Here is a 26,765-nt window from a genome sequence, read left to right on the forward strand (position 1 = left end):
GAAATAAGCTTCGTGGCTTTTCGGTAAGAGTTAAATGAGATGATCGATACCACTGTCATGTCTGTATAGCGAATATTAAGCTGCGGCCAGCAGCAAGTTAGCTGAGTTTAGCTGAGCAGAACGACTGGAAAGGGACGAAACAGCTAGCCTGGCCCAGCACCTCCAAAGCTCACTAATTAACACCGCATATCTTGGTTGCTTAATCTGTACAGAAACTTAACTGCAAATACGACATGATCTTAGTCTTTCTGCTAAGCTAAGCTAACCAGCTGCTGGCTGCAGCTTCATATTTACTGTACGGAGAGCAAAGTGGCATTGGTCTTCTCATTTAACTCTCTGCAGGAAAGTGAATAAGTGCATTTCCATAAGTGTCGAACTATACCGTGTAAAGGAACAGTCGTAACATTTTGAAATGTCTAAAACAAATGATACATTTACTGGTTTATAATGAGCCGGTGTCATTTCAGTTATTTATGTTATGCTTCTGAAAGTGCAAACCCTATAATTATCTTCACTATGACTGCACAGCATCAGCTTAACTGGAAATTCAAATGAATGTTTCTCCGCCTGAAGCCTCCACCTTTCTGTTTACCAGTCAGTGCTTTGAAACGTCACCTCATCACAGAAGATGAACGGCTGCTCATCAAGCCGAAATCAAGTCCTGCACTTGAAGTTGCTCTGGTGGTAATAAGACAGCCGCTTGCCTGATTATCGTGGAACATTTTCACCCGGCCTGAGTGAAACTCTTTAATTGAAACCAGAGCGAGAAGGAAACAGACGATCAATGACCAGCCAGACATCAGCAGGGTGGGACTGGTTTTTCTTAGAGAAAGGTAAAGGATGGGTGCCCTTTTTATACGCACAGCCCCACACAGACATATATTCACACCCAGCACCCCTGTGCTGAGAGATTTTTTTTTTTTTTTGAATCACTGAGAACAAAGTCTCACCTCCACCCTCCTCCTCTCCACACTTTCCTTGCAGAACTAATGAGGCTGTAGACAGCACACCCTACTGACACACTGCAAAATCTCCCTTGTTCCCTCCAACAGCATCCCTTTTTCTTCTTCCCTCTACTGATCTCCATCCGCCTCCCTCCAGACTCGTTCCATCCTTTTATGGCTCTGCTTTGCATTCGGAGACGACACGAATGAAACGCTCAATTATTAATTGCTGGCACACAGATGCACCGAGCGAGGGGAGAAACTCACATGGCTGAGGAGGAGGAGGAATAAGAAGAAGAGAAAGTACAACACTAAAAAAGTAGGAGATAGGAGACACTCATGCGTTGCGACAGCTTGACTGAACTGGGTCACGTATACTAGAAGCGATCGTCAAACACTAAACATCATCCAACAAAACCCCAACCGGGAAGCCTTTAACGGTGGGGAATCAGGTTATATGAGGCATGAAGGTGGTGGTCGGGAGTAAAACGACTGGGGAAGGGTGATTATTGCATCAAAACTATTGTGAGATGAGGTTCGAGTCTTACAAAATGCAGAGTTGTATTCACGAATGAAATGCCACTGTTGAAAATGGGAAGCTGAGTCATTTGACAGTCAGAAAAATTATTAGGCCGGCTCAGACGTAACACAGTGTTTCCCATACGCTGATTCATTTGTGGCGGCCTGCCACTATATAAACTTTGGCCACCACATATTGGTTTTTTATTTTATTTTATTTTTTTTACTATTTCAAATGGCTAAAATCTTATTACATTGTAGAGCTGCGGACAGCCCCTCCTGACCCCTCACACTCACACACACACACACACACACACACACACACACACACACACACACACACACACACAAACACTTACTTCTGTGAATAGCCCCTGTGCTCCATGCATGCTCTGAAAAAAAACACGATCATGCGAATAAGGATTGCTGTTGGGTTTTCCTCACAGAGAAGATGGCTAGCATTGCTTGTGCGAGTGGATAACGTTAATGTTCTTTAACCCCGACGCTGAATGTTGGCACCCCCAATTCACAATCCGTCCCGAGGAGGCGGAAAGACAGTCTGGACCAGAGGTACTAGGAAACCAGAGTACCTAGAAACTTAAGAAAACACACATGGGAAAGCTGAACAGTCCGACCAGTGTGGTTAGCTTTCCAATTCATTTGTTTTAAATATTCCCAGGCTTTAACCAGTGCTGGTGTGGCAACTGAAGCACTGAGAGAGGCTCAGGAAGGGATAGCCTTAGCTAACGGAGAGAGAGCTGTGGGAGAAGAGGAGGAGGACAGCGGCCAGAACGCTGCTGTGGGAGAACCAGCTTGGCCAGAAGCGACAGGGGAGATTGACAGCAAACACAGAGATTCAGCTGATTTATATTGTTCGGCTATTCGTTTGTCACAAAGTACTTGGCAATTAAAACATCTGCAGTGGAGCACCTTATATATCAGCTACCACCACAAACAGAATCGAATTCTGTGGGAAACACTGTAACAAGTTTCACTTATAACAGGATGTAACCATTTGCCGTTTATGCATACTAAGCAATCTTGATCAAGTAATTGTCCTATGTTCTGTTGGGAGTCCTGGAGACGCCGGGCCCTGTTTAACAGCTCAGAAAACATACCTAAAACTTTTTTATTGCCTCCATACCTCCAGACTTTTTCTGATTTAATAATAATTGCTCACAAAGATGATTTTGAACTGAGGAAATGTTAGAGAAAATGATGCATTACATTTCATTGGGTTCTCAAGGGAATCCAAAACATGTTTAAACACAATGGATTTTCATAGGTTTTATGTCTGTCATTAGAGTTGACTTTATACACAGTACTATCACTCCCAAATAAGTCTATTTATAAACCTCTCTGCTGCCTAATCTAACTCAAAACATAAGTAAGTCCCAAAGTATGATAATACTTTTGTCTGTAAATACGGATGTAATTAAAGATTATTTTCATTATTGTCAATTAAGTAATTATTTGCCAATCATTTTCCTGATTATTCGATTAATCTTTTGGTCCTTAAAATGACTAAAATAGTTTAAAAAAATGCCAAGAGTCCAAGCGGATGTCTTCAATTTCAGTGTTTTATTCAACCAACAGTCCAAAATCCATATATATTTAGTTATCACGTGACAAGAATCAAACGATTGATTGACTATCAAAACGGCTGCTGATTAATTTTTTTTCCATTTGCCTAAATGATGAATCGACTAATTGTTTCAGCTCGATCTGTGAATGACTTTTTGCCTAACAAAAGGGAAACAAATATTTGCTCATGCATAGCTCATTAAACATACAAAACCTGAAATATTTCCTTACGTGGTGTGATAACAGAAACAGTTATTTCTGTATTTTCTCACCTCCATCAAATGTGCATGCCCAGTCTGTGGCAAAGGAAGGAGATGCAACTTTAATACCTTTCTACATTATGGGTTTTAATATGGTCAGAAAGAAAAAAGAAAACAATTGGTTGATTTTGCAGTTAGTTTTATTTTGCACTGCAGTGGAGTCTGTGGGACCGCTAACAATGAGTAAAGTAAAGCCAATGTCAGCAAAACACAAGGTTTGAAACGGCTGGACTAACAGGATGGTGGGATGTCGGGAGTTTCAAAACAAAAGAGTTTGTCTACAGAGAAGCACACACGGAGGCCAAATATAAATAAGCAACTAAAAATATGACCATTTTAAATTGTTTCTGTTGTGATGCTTTCACCATAAAACCCTCAAGAGACTCTCAACACCACAATGGTGTGGGTGACATTATGAAATAAGGCATTCATACCACCACATACCACATTTATAAAAAAAGCTATAGTGGGGGGGTGGGAGAAGACTGAGAGTCTGCTCTTAAATGTTTATGTTTTACACATTTTGAATACAATTAAAGTTATCGGGCTTGCATACTTGGGAGTTTGCACAATACCAAAATATTCGGGTTGTTGTCTGAAATCTCCTTCTTCTGAGTAATAGATAATATATTGCCCCTCCTCCATTTTTCCCTATTTAATAAGCAGACACTTATCAAATGACTAATGTCTCCATGTCATTGCCCCGCATACCGTACTATGCAGTCTGTATTGTAATGTATCATTATTAGAGCCGACATTGGGATGGTCATTGGGATGTGATGAGTTTTCAGTTCTATCACCCAATCAGTTTTCTCATCTGCCCTGCTGTGACGCTGTGTTTGTAGGCCAGCAAATGCACAGTGTCACAGGGAACAGGAGATGCACGAGAGGGGCGTCGCTCCTTCTGAACCTCGGCCAGGGGATAAGTATGAGTCTGAAATCTATTCTTCTTTAGTGTTGTGATAATTGAAGTTATTACCAGTGCTATTTTTTTCTATATACAAACAATGCATTGACAGTCAGGGAAATACCATCAAGTTAAGTCAAAGAGCAATTGGCTTCATTAAACAAGATGGGTTGCCGCGCACGATCTTAGCACTGGTGTTTCTGAAGCGTTTCTGTTTTTTCTCTCCTGGAAACAGTCTGATCGACCAGTTCAGGCGGTTATTTGACACTGCCGGCGAGCTGACAGCTGTTTTGACTTGGACCGATGCAACCCACTGCCATTAGGCATATTCTACTTCTTCCTCTTTTAATTATTTCATTCAACACTTATAGTTCTCTAACTGTGACTGTGAAATCAGATTTCAGCATGACGATCACACAGGGTGGCAAAATCAGACGTGTGTGGAAGGTAAATTTTATTTTTTCATGACAATACTTCAACCAACAAAAAATAAAGGGCAACTGCGTTCAGCATCAGTTGTTGTTTCCACTACAACAGATAATAAAAAGACATAATACAACTGTTTGATGGAGCTGGTTACATTACCTGCTTTTTTATTAAGTAAAATGTAGGTAGTGTTCAAAGCACTTCCACTTAAGCTGACAAACACTGACATTGTCCCAAATGTAGCCTGACTTCTATATTCATTATCAGACAAATAAAATAAAGGAGACAAAAAAATGGACTGTATTACATGACGGGCTGCAACTAACAATTATTTTCATTAGACTAAGAATATTCACTTTTGTAAGCAAAACTTTTGTAAGACTGGTTTTACGTAATGTAAAACCAGTCATTTTGTGGCATTTTTGCTTCACAAATGATAAACTGAATATCACTGACTCCAATGCCAATGGTTTATCAAAGTTTATTAAAATAAAAAAAAAATAAAAAAATTAGACTCCCAAATGAAAAAAACAAACAAACTGAACCATTCCAACAGAAAAGCAGGATAACCCATTGCATTGCAAATTTTTAGTATGAACTTTCAGTTGGCCCACACAAACCAGTGTGGGTCAGAGGTCAAGGATTGCATTGAAAGGGCTAACACTGAAGAAGTTAAAGGCTGACCAGAAGATACTAAGCCTCTTCACCAGCCACTGTAAAATGTGCCCGGTCAGGCTCCATCTCAGGAAGGCTTTAGCACTATAATCTCTGGATGGTAAATCCTGAGAGGTTCAAGCTCTCACAGTATGGGATGTTTTCATGAGATATTGAGTGTGACTCTGTGTGTGTGTGTGTGTGTGTGTGTGTGTGTGTGTGTGTGTGTGTGTGTGTGTGTGTGTGTGTGTGTGTGTGTGTGTGTGTGTGTGTGTGTGTGTGTGTGTCTGTCTACCAATCTAGAGGCCCAGGCATGAGAAATAAGTGCTTTTTTAACAATTATCTTCCTACCATTACTCGAGGACTGCCAACTGTCATGGATAGTCAGAGTGAGGTTGTGAGTGCGCGGGTCATTAACTAGGCCATTTGAATGAAATTGAATGGTTTTATTATGCATTATGGGTGTTTCGGGGAAAAAAAAAAAAAAAAAAAACAACATACATATGTAGCCAGATTTTTTTCCAAAGAACTACACCGATCATCCACAACGTGGATGCTATGTTAGAGAAATCATCTTCTTAGCTTATTCAAGAATCAAAACAAACAATAAAATCTGCAGCTGAAATGTTTAGCCAACAGACAGAATTTTAAATGGCAACTATTTTTGATAATTGATTATTTGTTTAAGTAAGTGGTTCCAGCTCAGTTGTGAGGATCTGATGTTTGGGTTTTGGTTTCGGTCTTGGTCAGTTATGGACACACCACCTTTGGGAACTGTAATTGAGTTTGTTTGTTTTTGTTTTTTTTTTTTAAACTATTTTCTAACATTTTATGGACCAAATTATTTATTGGTTAATCAACTGACATATGAAAAAAACAATTAGGTCCAGCACTAACAAAATCATTTGTCTAGCTTGGTCATCATATTGTCATTAAAAAATTTTTCCAAAGTACTTCCACAGCACCCAGTGGGTTGCCAACAGTAGTTTGCTGCGTACTTATGAGGTATTTGTTAAGATATCACAATTTTCGAGTTTGTCAGTCACAGCCAGTGCTATCTGATTACTTTATCTATCTATCTGAACTTCCAGAAAACTTACTGCAGTATATCCAATATACAGTATATTGCTTGTGATCATACTCACAAATACTCACATAGAAAATGTCATTCATATTGACCATCATTGGCAATATCGTCATTCATTCTTTTAGTTTTCCTCCCCTCACTTCCAGGATGAAGTGTATCCCACAATTCACCTATAGGTGAATTCACACATAGGTCAGATATTGTACTTGTACTATGGCATCGGATACTTCCCTGCAAATGCAAATGTACATTTAGTTAAAATGCTACGTTAAAGTTTGTGAATGGTCTCCATCCCTCTGCCACTTATGATTACTGAAGGCTGGTGCAAAATGGGATCTCTAAAAAGTAGCTCTTACTCTTTGGTTGCAAGAGACTCAAAACAAAACCAGTGACATTTGTCAGTGAGGTGTCAGCCTGCTGAAAATGTTCCTTTAACAAAAGTCATTATAGTATTGCTAAAAATATCTTCCATCTGAAGGTGGCTTTTTCCTTTAAGGAAATGAACTCTCTTTACAACCATCTGAGAAATGTCTCAATGTACAAGCCATACAATTTTTACAACTTAATTGAGATACTATCACATTTAATTCCCCCACGGACTTTTAAAGCCCTCATTCCCCAGCAGATTATTGCCGTTGTTATAAACAGACAAGGAAATGAAGACAGGCTGTTAGAGGCTTGTATTTTCAGAAGAGAAGATTACGATCCTGCAGCGGAGGAGACTCAATCTGATCTGCTGCTGTTTAACACCCAGCTCCTATCAGGAAGAGCCCTGACCGACTTTTATAGGGTAATGCATGCAAGCACGAAAACATTCTTGTACAGATAAACAATTGGATGCAAGCAAACAGCTGTGCTGACACAACATAAAAAAAATTTCAAAGTGTACACACTTGTGCAAATTAAATGAACCAATAAACCAAAAAGAAAATAACCTGCTGCGTTTCTGTGCTTTCCCAGGGTTAAACACTAAATGGCACATGGACTGCACTTATATAGGCTTTTCTAGACTTACTGACCACGCAAGGCGCTTTCCTTCCCATTCAGAAACACACATTCATACTGCACTTTCTATACATACACACACACACACACTCATATACACCGATGATACACTCAGGGGAATTCAGTATCTTACCCAAGGACACACAACATGCGGATTGGAGGAGCCGGGAAACCACGTACCTTCCGGTTGGTGGTCAACCCGCCCTACCTCCTGGGCACAGCCGCCACACTAAGGCAGCTAAATCTGAAAATGCTGTATACATTTGAAACTGAAATGTGTCCATACAAGTGTTTCTATTTTTGTAAAGATATCTGTCCAGACTGAGTGAAGGCTCAATTTCTTCTTCTTTGTCCCTTTTCTCTCAGGAAACAATAAACATGTGTATCACAGCTGACATCTGGTAGAGTGGGTCACACAACCTGGTTACTCTGTCTGTTGGTTAAATGTCTGTTCTGTGAGCCTCTGCTCTCTGTGATCACCTATACTTAGTGTTATTATTCACCCAAATTCAGGATTTAGTAGCTATCCTTAATATGTTTGGGTGTGTGTGTTCATGTTTAAGTGGCTGGTGTGAGGGTCCTGAGGGAATCATGTTGAAACTGGAGTCTATTATGCAACCGCCGCTTAATCTGCATTCCTATGAGGTGTTAACTTCTCCACATCATTCCCCAACACACACACACACACACACACACACACACACACACACACACACACACACACACACACACACACACACACACACACACACACACACACACACACAGGATCGGGAGGTAGAGAAGGGACAATTAACTGTCTTAATTCTCACCGTGGGTCTTTGGAAGACGTCGACATGTGACGGCAGTGCGAGTTTTCTGCAAGCTGCAGCTGTGGCAGCCTTTCAAAATGGATCCAAAGACACTCAGAAGCTGTCTGGAAACTGTCAATACAGCTTTCTGATCATATTAACCCTCCACGACACATGGCTCAAAGAGGGAAGCACATAAACATTACCACTGGTGACTGGCCAGCTTTCTCCCCGTTGAAGGAAATGCTTATAGGAGTACAGTTTTTCTTGGTTGATTCCATACAAAGTGACTCACTGAATGAAGCTGAAATTTGACTGGAAATCCCTTCTCAGTCCTGTAGAATGGTTTGGTGTGACATTGAAACACACGCGCCTTCATAAAGGCATCCTCTGACTGATTCTGTGCTTTATGGACATTTGTTTTCATTGAAGTCACCCAGGTCGCCCTGCTCTATGGAGCCGGTACGCCTCTGAACTCATCGATAACAGCCTGGGCCAGAGTGTGTTTTGATCAAACTGAATTGAAATACTGTTACATTTGCTGCCTCCAGTTTTTATTTATGTTCTCTTACGCTGGTACAGATTAAACATTTGACCAAATGTCATCGATATCCATTCAAACACAGGCATCCACACCCACGCAACACAAGACATTGTAGTACTTACTAGTATAGCACTTCATTGGCCTCGTGTCTCTCATAACGCACCGTCTCACACATTATCCTGCAGAGACAGAGAGGAGAGGGAAGGGAAAGTCAGAAAACAATGGGAGGAAATCGTAACTTTACGTAATTAAAGGCTGGTTAACACTGTTACAAAACAGGCAAAAATGAGAGGAATAAATATATAAAAAAAAAAAAAACAGCTTTAATAAAAAGGCACAGCTTGCTTTGCTGATTCCCGTAAAAGTATAAATTCAGCATCCGGTGAGTTATGTTTTTAAGATGAATGTTATTTCTTTTTTGGCAAACCTCAGTGACACATTTTGTACCTCTTGCTGGTAATTAAAGATGGAAGTACTGTATGGAAATATAAAAGGTTATATGGAGGTGTTATCCAGATGCACGTTTTACTCTGTGTGTTTATGGAGAGGACAATGGCAACACCATATTAAGAACAAGAGTATGAGAGTCTTGTGGCTCATTGTATTATCATCTATTAAGGGACCGGCTCGTAGGGAAGGCTGTTGTTATGGCTCTTTTACAATGGATTTCTTGTAGTGGTTTTGTAAGTCTGTTACAATGAAGCCTTTGGATTTTTATTCTGAGGGCCAACGCCAGAATGTGACATTTAATGCTACAGTTTTAGATGCATTTTGTGTTTTTTTTCCCATATATTTCTGCAAACTGTACTGTAGTTAAATTGAAAATATTCCGATATAACATGTCATCTATCTGGTGATTATTTTATGGGAATACTAAAAATATGACATGGTTAGATCACCAAGCATCTGTTTGTTTATGTTTTTGACATTTCTATATGCATTTCACACTCAAATAACAAACAAATAATTCACCATTAGACATTTCACAGTTGAATAATCAGATGTACTAGTGTTACAAAGCTCACTTTAATTCGCCGCAACACACTCATAGTTGCACTCGTGAACTGCAATGCACCCAGTTTAAGTCTTGTATATTTGAACACAAGCTGAGGGTTTAGTGCCTTGCTTAGGGGCAGCAGAGATTTTTAGTTATGTTTTTGGATTTCAACAATTAACCTAATAGTAACAAGACTAATTATGCCTCTGCTCCCAAAGCAAGTTTCAGGCTGATTGAGCGTACTTCATAAATTAGGCACAGACTCATTTTATGCTCCCATTGCTCCCATTAGAGGCTGTTTTGTTTTCCTTAGTTGCAGAGTTAATGGATTTTTATGTATTTTTATTTTGCACTCAGTTTTTTCATAGGGATAAATAGAGGGTCACATTTTTCAGATGGCAGCTCTCCGATTTTGGAATCAAACCCCTTTTTCATCCACATAAAAGTGTGAAAAACTCATCCATACAAGGCTCTCCCAAGATGCCTCCAGAGGAGACAAGAACACCTCAACATTACAGGCAGGCAACCATAGTAAACAGTAGCTGATCAAAACACAAAGGGCTTCAAAAACATCTGGGGGCGGCTGTCATGTTGTAGCCCCTTGCACAAGGACGGAAAAACAATCCTGGCTCTAAAAAACAAGTTGCTGTGAAACAGAACCACAGAAGAAAAACAACACATTCCTCCCAGATAAAATGAAGAGAAGACAGAACTGTATCATCATCCCATGGTTAGTGTGATATCTGGCTGGCTGGGAGTTTTTGGGTTTTTTTTGTTTTTTCTTAAGTTGGGAAAACCAGAGTTGGCAGGACTAGTGGGTTGGGGTCTGTGGGACCACAGGGACATTCCTCAGGATCCAAACAGGGAGGAGGGAGAGGGGTTACTGTGGGGTGGGAGGCCTCTGAGGGGTCACACAGAGGAATGTTCCAGCTCATGGGTCCTGTACTGCTACATTGTTCCCTCGCCAGTGTAATTCACATGTATGCACACAAGGCACGCTGGGAACAGACTTCTGACATGCACTGTTTGGAAAGTCTATGGCGGGCATAAAAGACTGGAAAGCTAACGTGGTGACAGGAAAGCAAAAGGCAAAATCACATATGGGAATCAGAATGGCGTGTTTACGTCAGTTTAGGTTTGGATGTTGGCACAGGTTTGTGTTAAAAGCAATAAAAACAAATGGACACGGATTCCAGCAGAAACAAAGAAAAACGCGAGAGCTGAAATTAGGGCTGCAACTAATAACTAATTATTTTTTATGAACGATTATGCTCCCAATTTTTTTTTTAATTATATATAATGTCAGGGAAATAGTGGGAAAAGCCCATCACAATTTCCTTAAGTGCTAGGCCAAAAGACGCAGGGTTGTCCAGTTAAAAAAAAAAAAAAAGGAAAAAAAAAAGCAAATCTCACCCATTCCTGGTGGATTACTTTGTAACTTGAACACTGTATTTCTGCTGTTTACCTCATGATATGTGCAACTAAAGATGAAATGACTGCCACCATGATAACTTTATAGAGTTGTAAAATCCTGTTTCGGAGTGTTATAATCTGCTGATCCTGCAAGTACTGAGACCCTTACAAGTCAAAACCTACAATTCAGTAATTTAGCATGACATTGTCAGACTCACAATGGACACTTAGAAGAAAAAAAAGGATCAAAATCGATGCAACAGTACCAGAGATATCGTCTTTTTCATTCTAAAAATTAATCTTTCTTGTCAAAACCTGGTGCCTCTATTACCCATAATGCAACTTCACTACTGAGAGTTAAATGCGAGATTTGGGTGTGTTATGCTGGAAGCGGCTTATGTCGCCTCAAGTCACTAGCTTCAAGCAGGGATGAGGAGCGGGGTGCAGAGTTCTTATGAGCCCCCTTCTTTCTAACCCCAAACCCCCAGCTTTCCTCCATTTTCAAGCGTGTAGTCTTCGATTTGGGCATTTCTCTCTGGAGCCACAAAACAAATTCATACAACTGTTTTTCTCTGTTGATGTCAATCCACTAATAACAAAAGAACCCTTGCTTTAAAGAGCTTTTGGGGAATTCAGAGGTCAATGTGAAACAACAGTGCACCTGTCAGTGAACAACCCACTGTTGCTGAATACTTTTGCTTAAAGCCAAATGAAATGACCCTTTCAGAAGAGTTGGAGGCTGGTAAATTTCATGTTAGTGTGTACACACCTACAAGAACCAACAGATCTTATCACTTTGTTATCTAGAAAAGTGATAAGCCAAACAAATACTAAAAAAAAAAAAAATTTTTAGTACACTTTTGCTTTTTATAGAGTAAAATAATTCCAGCCAACAAGTGGTTTGAGGGCAGAGTGGCCGCCGGATTAAAAAACCAGACAAATTTCACTAACGTTTGTCTAGCGGCTAAGTGTTCATTTCCTCCCCAGCCTGTAACTGTTACGGAGCAGACACAGAGGAGTTGTCACTGCTTTTCAATTTGCATCTGAAATTCTTGTGACTGGGATATCAAGCTTTACGTTATGTTAATCAAGTACCGGGATTGTGCACACACACCCACCTCAATTGGTGCTCTCGAAGGTTGGACAGGGCCTCCATCCCGTGGAGGTAAGAGTAGACGATTTCCAGGTCCTGAGGAAGAAAAGCAAAGTTGTTTTCAGACACAGGATTTAGATTGAAAAGTAAACATCCAAACAAATATTGGTGTGTTGATTATTCAGTTAGTTAATGGACAGAAAATTAACCTGCAACTATTTTCGATAAGTGATTGAAAATTGTTTTTTTTTTCCCCTGGTGTCAGCTTCTCAAATTAAACTATTTGTTGCATTTCACTGTTTTATATCACTGTAAACTATATTTGTTTGGGTTTTGGGCTGTTAGTCATGATGTCACCTTGGACACCTTGATAAATTTGTAATGGGCATTTTTCACTTTTTTCTGACATTAAACTAAGAAATTAATCAATTAATCAGGAAAATAATCAGCAGATGTTCACTAATGACCGCAATCGTTAGTTTCGGCCCTACTTTCAACGTGATGGCACAAAACGGTTATTAATTAAACTGGTCAACTTTGACATTTTTCCTTACTAAATGACTTTAAAGTCAATCCTTTAGAAGAATTATTGATTCATTTTTAGTCAATTAATCTATTGCTTAAATCAACTGAGCATTTCAACACTGCTCCTAAAAAAAACCCACATTAAAACACAGCCAAGTTATGAATATGTATTCACATCGACACTTAAATACTAATCATTCATTCGTCGGTAACAAACTGGCTTCTCACACGACAGAAAACATTTTACAAGGACAGTGACATTGATTTGTGTGACCCAACATTGAAAATGAAAGCAATAAAGCACCACACATGGGGAAAAAAAAAAAAGGGAACTACATCGCACAACTATAAACTCCCCATTCAATTACTTCATCAAGTGACCCAGTGAGCGACTCTCAGATTGTTTGGCCTGAATCCAAGTCGGCGGTGAAACAAAGTGGCCCTCTCTGAGAGCTGGCAACCCACACAGCCACCTCACTGTCTATTGGTACACACTGGGGCACTGACAGCGTGTGAGCGTGTGAGTGTGAGTGCGAGTGTGAGTGTGAGTGAGTGTGTTTGTATGTTTGGGTGCTGGTTGCAGCAACTGTGATGCCTTTGTCGGCGGCAACCCGAGGTAGATGTGGCGATGGCGGAGTGGAAGGGCAACAGAGACTCTGTGTGTTAGGACCTTGCCAGACACACAACCACACACATGAAATGGCCAGAGTTGCCACCCTGTCTTTGGGTTATGTTTCTGAGGCGACAACCATAAGCTTATTGAAAATTTGATGAAATGTTGCCCGCAAAAGCTAAATAAGACTTTGCTTGTGCTGTTTTGGTGTCACAAAATGTCTGTGTGAGAAGAGGATATATTGTCAGAAGTTTAAACTGACGTGAGAAATAGAAAATACACAGCAAAAATAACAGGAACAAAAATCTTATTTTCAGTCCCATTTTCAGTCACAGCAAAAAAAAAAAAAAAAAAAAAACTATCTGATGTGATTTTCAATCGAAGACCACTTCTCATAACCACAATAACAAAGTGTACCGGTCTGATTTAAAGACGGGGTGCCAGTCAAAGTCGAAAGTGATCATATTTTTATATGAATCAAAACCTACAAAAGGATGCATGTGAAACTCATGACATTGGATTAAGAAAATATGCCAGGAAAAAAGGTACGAGACAAAGAAAACACATCCAAAATGTTCTGCCAAGGTCAAGGTTAAATTCGCAGGTTCCCATTACAAACAACAAAATGAAAACCACCACACTCAACAGCTGACAAAAGCGTTGTGGAATTCGTCATCACCACCTGTTACAAATAACCATGTGAATGTAACCGTCAACAAATATGTGACACATTACTACAGACTATGAATTCATATCAAAACTGTGTCATGAAACTACATAACCGAGCGCTGGTCCCCTGAGATCAGCCATAAACTCTTGCAGTTTTGTTGTATTTGGGTTTGGCCTCTAAGAAGTGGACACGGAGAGAAAACCGTACTGTCCTGAGGGCTGCCTGGCCCTGTTACATCACTCAGTGATATCTTCACTAACCAAATCCTTATGTTCAAACTGTTTGTGGTAAGTGAAACACTATGAACAGGAACAGTCATTTCACAGAGGCAATGTTCTGACATCTACCGCCACCTATTGGGGGACTGAGAAACTACAGCCCTGACTAAAACACAAATTTCTGCTGCGCTGCAAATGCAAATTAAAACGTCCTCTTAATTTTATGAAAAAAAAAAAAATGGACGCAGTGCTGAGTTGATGAAGATGAAGGTGACCATTCGGGGAGCCAAGTCTAAAGAGTCAGTGCAGTGGCCCCCTTGATTTACATGTTTTTGTGGGTGCCAAAACCTATGAAAAACAGTGACATACACTAGCTCCTTCCCATTTAAGCAATCATTTACAATAACCTCCCCCATATTAACTTTAAACACTGAGAATCATTACAAACACATTCATGGTTTTTAAACTAATGTCTGTGAAAGACTAATTCTGATGTTACATTTTCAACTGAAAATTCAACTCAAGAGTCGCAATACAGGATGTCTTTTTATTTACTGGCAGGGTGGCAGAGTAATGTTGTTGAAAAGGATGTCGTTCTGTATCTATAAACCTGACCTCTGAACTCCCTGGAGGAACGTTCACTTCAAAACCTTCAAACGCGTTTTTGTATCTTATGCAGTAATGATCAAATGTATTATATCTCTGATTTTTCACTGCTAACCACTGACTCCGAGGTGGCGTTGTGGCCCAGTGGTCAAAAGCACAAACCGTGTAAATGCATTGTCCCCACTTCTGTAACCTTGTGTAATCACAAAGGTCATCAGCCAGGACCTTTGTTTGCACCCTCCCCTCCCCCAATTTCTTCTCATGTTTTGTGCCACTCAGTGCTGTGCAATGCAGACATAAGGCAACCAACTATTTCAATAACACAAAAGGTTTCATCTAATACCAGCTATCAATTTCTCATAAATTTGATTTGGGATTTGGTCACAGAATTTGCACAAAAACCACAAGAGAACAGAACAGTGTTACTTTATGTTGAAGGTCACTGAGAGTCATTGTGAATAACTCTCAGTGACCTACAACATAGAGATCAATTTTGACTCTGTTGACTGTAAAAGGAAAGAAGAAATTACTTTTAACTTTGGTCGGACTAAGCATTGAATAACCCAGGTAGAAAGCCGCCACTAGGTGGCAGTGGTGCCGGTTTCTTTTCCCCCCATCCCACAGTGACATCACTGTGAATAAAACAGCACCGCTCAAATGCAGCCTCACAGGGAGAAATATGCAAAACCATCAATTGTGGCTTCAGTCTCAAATATTTCAGATTGACTGTATGGAAAGAATGTAAAGGACCCCATCTTTTCCACCCTCTGGGCCCTACATTTTCCGGTCTGATTTTCTCTCTTTTTTCTTACTGGTCTCCTTTTAGACAGAGCCAAACACAATCACCACAAAGTGCAGAGAGAGAGGATACACGAAAGCTTTAGCAGACGGACAGTGGCATCAAATCTGAAGCAACCTTCGTAATTTCAATTGCTTTATTTCAAACAATTTAACATTTGAATTATAAAAGACCTTGCATGGCCTTTAATTATTCTAACAGCTGGTTTTTAAGCTTTTTCCTCTTATGACTGAGATAAAAAGCGCTTACCTACTTCATGTTCATTTCCATCTTTGGCTGAAAACAGGACCAACAGTCTCTCATAGAACAGAAACAGGAAGGAAGGAGATCAGACCGAGAGTAGTGGGTAGCTGAAACTAGGACATGTCGATGAAGGCTGTATCTAGCCAAAATTCTGCTCATTGTGTGTGCTGAATAACGACATAGCTTGTACGTGTTCATTTTTTTTCTTTTTTTAAAGACTGCTGTCTTTTGGGCATTTGGGGGGGTAGCTAAAACTCACAGGCTACACCGGTAACACCATCTAATCCCTCCCCCTTCATTTTCCAAAGTAATCCTTCCAGGAACACAGGTGGCCCCCACAAGAGGAAAAACATACCGAGGTGCTGTTCTTGATAAAAACCTTGGGGACACTTCACAGCTGGTTGTGCACAACTACTCGTGGCGTTCCTTGCATACCAGCTACATACTGTCAATCAAACCTCTTTGTAAACATCCCTGGTTATTTCCTTGGTGCAGCAGAACATGCCATCACCTTGCACCTAAATTTGTAAGACAGATGGTAACAGTGCAATGCAGCCAAACAAGTGGAGGCATTTCCTTTGCAGAATACAAATTAAACAATAGCAGGCCTTGTCTTCCCTGTTTGGGGCCTGAATACACATGCACACTGACCACGACATCCTCCATTTTCCACCCATTATGTTAGGCCCCAGAGGGAGAGGGTGCAGTGTCGGGCCTGTTGCCAGCCTGTTGACTGGCAAAGCATTCAGTGGGCAAAGGGAGGTCAAGGAAGTTGTGATGTTTTTCCCACATTGCGTTCATTGAGACTTAGGAGAAAATAAAAGAGCCTAAGGAGGCAGTGAAAACGAATGGTTTCCAATGAAAATATATTACTATAAAAGGCCAGATCAATGACTGGGAATGATTAAACAAAAAAAAGAAAAAGAAAAAAAAAAGGGTCTGTTTTGCCGGCTAGCAAGTTTATTGATGTGAATAGTGACACAGAGAAACAGAATTTTTTTTCAAATTTAAAATGTCAAAAAGAACTGTACATGGTACAGTACGTTCATTTTCTTTATGAACCAACTAATTGTTTAACCTATAAAAAGGTATAAAGAAAAATAGTGATAAATATGGCATTCACCATTTCTCAGGGGCTACAGTTCAATTTGTTTGTTCTGTCTGACTGACTAAAACCTTAAAATACTCCATTTACAGTCAAAGATAACAAAATGATTAATTGATTATCAAAATAGTTGCCAGTTTCGTTTTCTGTCAGTTGACTAAATCTAAATAAAATAAAGAATGATGAAATTTCCTCTGACAGAATGAATCTTTCCTGAAATGTGACATGATTCGCAAGTCGGTGATTTGGATATCATACGCTGTTTGGGTTGCTGCCTGACTTTGCTTCACCTCTAAGATATGGCTGCAAATAATTATTCTCATAATTTCTCGAATAATCAATTAATTGCTTTGGCAAAATTTCCCAGAGCCTAAGCTCACATGTTCAACTTGCTATAAAATACGTATGGAGGATAAGTAGCAAAATTCTCACATTTAATAAGCTGTGACAAGAAAATGCTTGATAAATGACTCAAAATTAATTGATCAATTTCCTGTCGAAAATATAGAGATGCATTACTGTATCTCAGCTTTTCTTATAGTCAATAATGTAATTTTAGTGCTTGTTTCAATTAATTCAACAGTGTGGGGTCATCCTACACTTGGATTAGAAAACACTTTTGCTTTTTTTTTTATCTCTTAACAAAACAGTGTCTGCTTGTCAGATAGGAAGCCTTTCTGTGGTCGGGCCCTTTCACTGTGACACAAATGGTCAATCCATTTATTCATTTGGCCCTGGCGGAGAGCAGATAGCAGAGCCACGCATGCATCTATCACCCACTGTAGACAAACATCAAAGAAAGGGGCTGCAACCTTTCAAAAACAATGGGACACTGTGGGAGAGATACACAAAAGGGTCTCAGATAGAGAGGCGAAGGACATTTCTGATGACGCCGGCATCTGATGGCTGTTCAGACACCAAATTTTCAACATGTGCATAAGTCTAAGAATACATGTGTCACTAACACATCTTCTTTGTAAATTGATATCAGTGTCTCTCGTCCAAAAAACAGAATGTCAATTATCTGGATACAAACGAGCTTTTTTGAAGCAGTAACTCAAAGACTGACCTGTTAACGAGAGTCGAGGGACTGAGGTAGCAAACCGCAGGTGGTGATGTTATGTTTTTATATCTTGAAGGAATGACAGTTTAAGTGTTATAAAAACATGACTGCTGTTTCAGGTATGTGCTGCCCTCACTGAGTCACCCAGCAGTAAATCAATGATCGTGTCATGTTTGATGACAATATTAACATCTCCAGCTGCATTACCGCATGCAAGCCAACCTCCTATCTAACCAATATCGAGGAAATCCAAGTGAGCTCAATTACATGTTTGATTCTATCTGGCTGAGCTGCAGAACATCTTACTTTCACTTGAAAAATTTAGTATCAGTGGAGTTTCATTTTTCTCGTTTTCTTTTTCTTCAATGAACAAGAGTTAGAGAAAAATGAGATTACAATTTTCTGAAATTATTCTTAAAATAACTCTTTTCTTAATCAAATATTTGACAGCTTTTCGAGATTAACAGCTTCAACAATTAATCATTTGTTGTCATGTGGTATAAATCAAAATCGTGGTTTTAATCCAATTTATTTAGGGCTGCAATATACCATTATTTTCATTATAGATTAATCTCTTGTCTATAAAATGCCCATAACCAGTCGATAATGCTCATCACGAACCATTTGTTTCCCATTTGTATGTGTAAAACCAGAGAGTTTGCCTGCCAGATCTAGTTGAGGAGACTGCTATTCTTATCAAGCCAAGAGAGAGAGAGAGGAACACAGAAAGGCAAAGTGAGAGAGGGAAACCAGGTTGGCCACCTACTGTGAGGCATATGTGCTTTTGTCAGCACTGCCAGGCAACTTGTAAAGAACTTGTCAGAATGAGTTTTCGCACTGAGTAACATCTCACTGGCATGTTGTGAAATCTGGCAAATTGTAATCATTCCCTATGCCCCCGGTGTCGGTCGGAGGAGCAGGCTTGTGTACCAAATTTCGTTGGTTCAAATCTGACAAACCGTGGAGCATGACACACTCAGCTACGTTTTCAATCCTTCGGAGTTACAGAACTTTCTGGGGTTCGTAACTACATGAGAACATGGGCAGTGGAAAAGAGAAGTGCTGACCAAGTGCACAAAACCTCTTGAAATCTTGAGTCGTGATTGAAAATAATAATTTAAAAAAATAATCACTTTCCAACTGCAGTATTGTACTGCCGCAGTTTCTAGTTTGCGAGAGGCTGCATCTTTCTACCAGTCGGCTCATTACGCCACCCCCGTCTAAGATGCTCACGACCTTGATCCCTGGCAGCCAAAGAGGGAATGGCCGTTCTAATCGTGGCACTTTGCGCAGGGAGGATTTGTTGTCGTTCTGTTTCAGAAAATAGCTGTGAAAACCACAAATTAATCCCCTGCGACTTGGGAGCGAGGACGACCTAGTTTCATAACAATTGCTCACTTGTCACTGCAGGGTGAGCTGTTTGCTCCATAACTTCACCCTCTGAACTTTAGTGGGGCTGCTTCGGGGTTGGAATCAAACAACGAGGATATGATATACAAAAACATCTCATTAGGGCAACGTAACGCTGATAAAAGAAATCAAATGATAATTTCTGTTTGAACTGCAAAACATATGGACTTTGCATTTTCCATATTACTTTCTTTTTCAGTGTTTAGCAGAGACGGAGATACTAATGCCTAAGATTTTTTCATTTTAAGCAAATTGCAACACCCTTCTACTTTTAAAAAAATGTAGTCTCCTGTCTTTCGGAAATGTGTTTATTCATCAATTCGTTCATTCATTCAACAATTTTGTACAGCCACACACCAAGTCATGATGCACGGCATTCCTTTGATGTTTTGACCTTTTCCAGGTTCGTCTTTCTGTTCCAACGAGCCCTCATTCAGAGATGTGCTGGTATTCCTGGATCCTGTTACTGTGACAGCAGAGGGGCCGTCTTGTGTGTCAGGCCGGGGTGAGGCTTGCATTCCTCAGATGACACTGGCTAGATAATGTCTCACCGTCCACACCACTATTACACACACACACACACACACACACACACACACACACACACACGGAGACACACATAAGGCCTAAAGAGGCCATCTCGGTCGTGCCTCCTACCCCCTTTCTGCTCACAAACCTATGGAAGGTACTATATAGCATGCCAAGTGGAGGAGCCGTCTGGGTCAACTATTAAGACTTCTCAACTGGATTCCTGCTGGGACACTACAAGTCTTGAAACATACTAGGGCGGCAACTAACCACTATTTTAGTTATCAGTTAATCTGTCAATCAAATTTATTGATTGATTCAATTATTGTTTGGTGTAGAAAAGCTCAGAAAATAATGAAAAAAAAAAAAGAAAACACCCCACTATTTCTTACAATCACAATTTCTTAAAGCCCAACCAGATGCCTTCAAAAAAATGGTACAAAATGATAAAGCCTAAGCTTAAAGATGAAGACAAAAACATTTTAAGTGACTGAACTAGCTGAGAGTATCTTTTATTAGAGACCTTTAAATAAAAATCAACCGTTATTATTACAGAAAATGAATAAATGAAGACATTTTGCTTCTTGTCATTTAGTACTTGCAGCGATTCATTAAATTTTTACATAATTTTTCAAACAAAAATGCCACACCTCCTCTTCACAGCTTCTCAGTTGTGACGACTTGATGCTTTTTCTTGCCTTATGTGATCGTAAATTTAATATCTTTACGTTTCAGAGTGTTGGTTGGACATCAGACATCTGAAGATGTTACCTTGGGCTTCAGAAAATAGCAGAGGGCATTTTTACTATGATTTTGACATCTTGTAGACCTCAATAATGAAACATCAATCATGAAAATAATCATTAGTTGCAGCCCTAATTTACAAAACAACACTCCAAAACACACGGTCCCTCTGGTCCAAACTGCTAAATATCATTTCCATTGAAAAACAAACAAACAAAAAAAAAAAACAACAACAACAGAGCTGCTGTGTGAGGAGGTAAAAAGCCTGTAGCCCTGTAACGAGGTAAATAGACCACTGGGAGTCAGACAGCCAGTGTTGAAGGTTGGAAGGTCATGTTGCCTGCGATGCAGTATCTGCTAATGGCAATATATTGCATTATATTGTCTGCTCAGCACAAATGCCGCAGCATGTCTGTGTCAGTGTGCCAAGTGGGACTGAGGAGGACCGCCCCCCCCTGAAGCAGACAAAACAGCAGCGACGGCACTTTATTCCCAAAATGTGGACAACGTTCATCGTAAACCTCGGGGGCAGTGATATGATGCTCCAGTGGGTGCTGCTGTGTGCACGTCTGTCTCCGTGTTAATAAGTGTGAGTGCGTCTGTGTATTCCCTCGCCTTTGTTTGTACATTCCCTGCGTTAACAGGGTGGCCGGCAGCTGTCCTTGAATCTCTATTGACAGAGAGTGTGAGATCTGCTGGGTATTTTTATCCATTAGCCTGTGTGAGAGAGCAGGTGGAGGCTTTGTGGGCTACAACAAGGTCACACGGTGACGAGAGACGCTACGCCACTATCTGTGGCTGTTTTGGCCAAAAGTCGAGGTCGAGTGTCCATTTTACAAAGACACAGCATGTGATGATAGCAGAGAGAGTCACTGGCGGAATAGAGGAGCTGATTGCTAAAACACTACATTCATTCCTTGGGGAAAAAAAAAAAAAAACATGAATTAAACATGAATTAACACTTCTCAAATTCTTTAAATGTCCTTCATGTTATGCCACTAGGACCACATTAAAACCATGTGCCACCTGAATAAAGTTGGCACATAGCACACAAAGCTAATTAGCAGTCTTATTATCATTAAGCACTTGGTGTTAACTCAACAGGTTAAGCTAGCAGAGCACATGGCCCTCTCCTTCTTCCTTTCTGCCTTGGATGCTGTATTAAGTACTGGACAAACAATTACACTTCCATTGCCACCTGGTTCAGACATGATTAAGAAGAAAATAGGACTCTTCTTTGTCTATAGCAAGGTGTCTAATACATCCAGCCATTCTCTACTTTCACTTGTACACCAGCTTGATGGAATTTATTGAATAGAATTAAACCTGTGAATGATGGTGGTTGGCTGAAGTGGCTGCTGGAGCAGAACAACTTTGCAGTGGCAGAAAAAAATTCAAAAGCACTTGGGAGCTGCTGTTTATTTCCCACCATGGTCAGGCAGCTGGTGGACATGGTGACTGGCTGGAACAGGAATCAGGAAGGCATGTGAATGAGCTTAACAGCACCTACTTGAGCTGCCTGCCAGTGTAAAACCTTAAGGACCTAAAATGTACTCCGTCTCTTGAGGCATGCAAATCAGATGCATGCTGGACTGCACAAGTAGGAGCTGATAGTGGAGGTAATATTGGATTTGTTGCACGTTTTTTGTAAGAATTGTGCAGCGGTGCAAGAAGATGTTTGCTAAAAAATAAAATGTGTGCACGTTTCATAGAAAGCCAGCAAATTTGTCTTAGCACTACGCACGTCAAGATGAATACTAAGGGCTCACTGACCTCTCGAACCCATCTGCTTTGATCAGTGCTGCAGCCATCTGACACAGATGTTGGGTTAGAAGTGTCTGCGAATGTCGCAGCATGTCCAAAAATAGAATTGTGCAGCCAAAGCTCTAGCAATGTCTTTCTAAAGATAAAGATTATGTTATACAAAGCATCCGCTTGAGTATCGTTGGTGCGTGTCAAAAAATATTTTACAATGAAAAGAATGTGTTAAGAGTACTTGCTGCTGCAGCTCATTATCCCAATCTGATGGCTCCATGACAGCAAGCCAGCACAAGCTAACGACAAAAACAACCTTCAGGTGAAAAATTACAGGATATTCCATGATGTTCTTGTTTAACTACTTTTAGTAGTTAGAACAGCAATAAAAAAAAACCTGAAATATTCAAAATACCAGATATCAGCAATCTGGAAAGGAAGTTATTTCAGTGGATGAGCTGCCAACACAGCTGTATGATCCTTAAGAACAACAGTGGAGTCCAAGAAAATTCAGATTAATTAACCAACCATCCAACTGAGACTCATATGTGACAGTTAAAAACTCATTCTTAAATGTAATTATTGAGACACTGTGGCCCGATGCTTTAACACAAACACCTTTTTTGTCACTGACAATGTGAAGAGACCTACTTAACAAGGAAATAATTTATGAGGAAAATGTGGAAGTAGCTTCTGGTCATCATTAAATAAGAGCTGCATTGTTCACAATACAAGGGGAGAACATTTTATTAATTTACTAACGATTATCAGTATGATTTATACAAAGAACTGTACAAACACTGTAAGGACACAATACTATACTGTTGTCCCTTGAGGTTAAGGACAAGACAAGCTGTACTATAACATTGAACTTCCCTGTATCAGTCTGGTTGTGTTTTATGATTATCCACATAGCAGACAGTGAAATAACAGTGATACGGGATCTCACAGCAATCTAATTAGCACTGAATGATATTTGATGACCAGTCACACCCCCATAATACCAGAGTATTTTCACACAAAGGAAGAAGCCAAAGCTATCAACGGCATCACAAGAATAAATTAAAGATCTGTGATGGGACTAAACACGCACATAGAGTGCTTGATGAGAAAAACAAAGTTAAATACATGCTCAGATAGAACTGGTCTTGAACCATTAGGACTTCCGGCTTGCACTTGTTACAACTGGTCAAAAATTACTAAGTAAAGTTTATGCTAATCATTTTTTTTAACTGCCACTATTATTTTGCAGAACAATGCAGTTTTGCACCACTTCGTGAGAACAACTGTTTCTAAAAAAAAAAAAAAAAAAAAAGTTAACAGTACATGTAGAATTGTAGGATCCACCCTGAGGAAATCCTGAGGTGAAAAGTTCAGCTATCGAGTTTCTTTTCTTCACATTTCATCTCCATATCAAAAAACAGGAAGGCATCATGTTAGAACCTGTTCTCTCCAGCTCCTTTATGCAACTCAATATGTTGTCAAGCTTTTCTGTCTCCAAAGGTTTTAAGCCTTTTTATAAATTCTTCTCCATCTGGACTGACCAGGAGTCAAGATTTTACACCAAAATCAGGACTATCTTTGTTGCTGATGCTAACTCAATATAAGCAAACAGCAACATCCAATCTGCAGCCTCTTGACACAGTCTTTGACCACAGTGTTGTGCCAGGAGCACTACTCTGACCACAGCCTTGTTCAGGGTCAACCACTATACCAAACTGTAAACACAACCTCAGCACACATACTGCATCTACTCACTGTAGGTCTGCACATTTAATAATAATAATAATAATAATAATAATGATAAATGTGTTGGCAAAAAAAAAGACAAAACATGGCTGTAAAAAGTAAAAAGTGTTGTACAGTATGCACAGCCACAACTATTTTCATTATGGATTCATCGTGAAAGTCATCTTTCAAGCAAAAATGCCAAACATTTGATGTCGCAAGGTTCTCAAATGTTGTTTTTCCCTTGTCACTTACATTATAGTAAAATAAACATGCGGCCCTAACCACAACAATGGCTCAATGTGGGTTCAACGGTGGACTCTGACCAATACTTGACACAAAGGGATCTCTCAGCTCTGTCATTGAACCTCATCGTAGAAGGTCCATACCTGGGAACAAAGCCAACTGTCTGGCCAAATGAAACCCGCTCCATCTCGCTCAAACAAAGGCCTCAAAGAGGAGCCGCGCAATCATCACAAAGTTACGCAACATCATATAAAGATCAATTCATGAGAGCTCAAAGAGAAAGCAAGGAGAGATGCGGTACGGTGGATAAAATGGGATGGGGATGTGCTTTAATCTTCCCAGGGCAAATGGCTTACTTGGTGGCCTAAATGATCCAAAAACACTGGGTTCCAGCTTTCACCCTTTTCTTCTGTCCAATTAACTTGACACAAATAGAAGCCAAAGGCTTGAGGAGAGTTACTAATGAAATCCCCACCGAGTTCCACAATGGGAGAAAAATAACATAATTCCAACTCTGCCTAGGTTCAATACATTGCAGTTACTGCTTCCATTTGGTTCGTTTTCTAAACTGTAGAGCCACTAATCCCAAACCTCTTCCCAGCTGCATATGAAATATTTCTGGAATTCAATAATCAAGCTTTTAAATCTCTGATGCTTTCTATTATGGCCTTCTGCATAAAGTAATTCCAGCATTACAATGCTTCTCTGGCTACTGGTTGCTAGGGAACAACCGGTGATACTCTTTCACTGCAAGTACTGCTTTCACACAACCAGATTTCTCTTTGTGGGCCCAAGGTCACAAACACACCCTGGTCACCGGCGGAACATTAGCGGGGGTGTTTGTTTGTAAGAAATCTTACATAAAATCTCATATGCTGATGTTGTAGATGTTGTTGCAGCATAAGAGGATGTGTCTTTGTAGCTATCACTTTAAAACAATACCCATGTAAGAGAAAGGGCATTCAAATAAAGCTAACAATACTGCTGATGGGGCTTTGGCTTTGAATACTTTTGTCATCATTCAAGTAAACATGTTGTAATCAAATGGCCTTCGGAGTTTTCCCCTTTTTAGAGCACGGGTTGCTTAAATCTGGTTTAGTTCCACGTTTTTGGAACGAAACACCTGGACTTCCCATTTTTCTAACTACACTTCAACCAAATAATTGAAAATTACAACAACAAAAAAAGTTTCCCAATACTACCAGCTATTTACTATTGAAATACTCATTATTGAAAGTCCTTTATGAAATAAAGTCACACTGCATTACAAATGCACTAAGTACCTGCAAGTGCCAGATGGTACAAAAAAGAAACACTGAAACAAGAGGGACTGTGGCTCAGAACAAATCAACCGAAATCCATAGGAGACATAATACGTCACATGAAAACGTGCATGATACTAAATACTAATTACTTTCATAAATATGACTTACTGGTGCACTAAATTCCTAAATTAATTTTAAATGCAACCTTGGCAGTGCCAGTGGTCTCATGTTTGGAGTTTTTCCACAGGGTCTCTGGGCTGCAGGACTAGAACAGCATGTTCCCTCTGAGCTGGGAGCGAGCCAGCAGCGTCGCCTTTGTTAGTCGCTAGACGACATTGTCATCTATGCTCTTTCATGGTTTGTCATCACAATGGAGTGGGGTCTAGCGCCTGCCTGTGTTAGGTGTGACTCCTCACCTTTTTATCTCAAAGGCTGTCATTGTCACACTGCAAACCTTCAATGCAGAGGAGACAATGACAGTGTTGTTTCTAAAAGCCGGTAAAAAAAAAAACTAAAACAAAAAACAAAACAGCACTTTAGTTAATTTGAGTTGATGATGTATATGGTCTGCTGACAGCTCAAAGAGACAGTGGTGCTGCGAGAGCCACTTAAGCAGATCCGGCCAACTATGTCTCCTGTGTGAAAATCATGTATGATCAGTAACTACAAGCTTGAACCATACATTAAGGTCAATTCTTGAAACCCTGCTCAGGATTGAAGAGTTGCACTACTCAGTAACTGATCATATTTCCTTGTGTTTATCATCTGCACTACATTGGTGCAGCCAGCTTGCCTAGTCTTGAATGGAAGTTTCCTGTTTACAGAGTTGCCTTATGATCCCACCCAAGGCCTTTCACTTCACTCAGACTAAAATAGGCCTCAGCTCTAGATGGAAGGGGATTTCAGGCAATATCCTGAGGATGTTTTACAAAAGAAACATGGTGAACCATTGTGATCTTTTAGGACTTTAGTCACACATTAAGGTTTTCCCTTTCCTTGGCATCACTTAAGCTAGTTCAAAAA

At 40.0% G+C, this 26,765-nt stretch overlaps 1 protein-coding gene across 8 annotated transcripts in view; it reads right to left on the bottom strand.

Annotated features, from left to right (window-relative positions):
• The window catches only part of rapgef2b (Rap guanine nucleotide exchange factor 2b), a 115,045-nt gene that overhangs the window by 74,824 nt on the left and 13,456 nt on the right, over nt 1–26,765 (bottom strand). For all 8 annotated transcript variants that reach the window (XM_040119573.1, XM_040119574.1, XM_040119572.1 and 5 more), the window contains exons 2-3: nt 12,250–12,320; nt 8,844–8,900 (exon numbers count right to left, since the gene is read on the bottom strand). In XM_040119573.1, coding sequence (XP_039975507.1) covers nt 8,844–8,900; nt 12,250–12,320 — 128 coding nt within the window. The remainder of the gene's footprint in view (nt 1–8,843; nt 8,901–12,249; nt 12,321–26,765) is intronic.

Source organism: Xiphias gladius, chromosome 23 (genome assembly GCF_016859285.1).
Source record: "Xiphias gladius isolate SHS-SW01 ecotype Sanya breed wild chromosome 23, ASM1685928v1, whole genome shotgun sequence".
Taxonomy (NCBI): Eukaryota; Metazoa; Chordata; class Actinopteri; order Istiophoriformes; family Xiphiidae; genus Xiphias; species Xiphias gladius.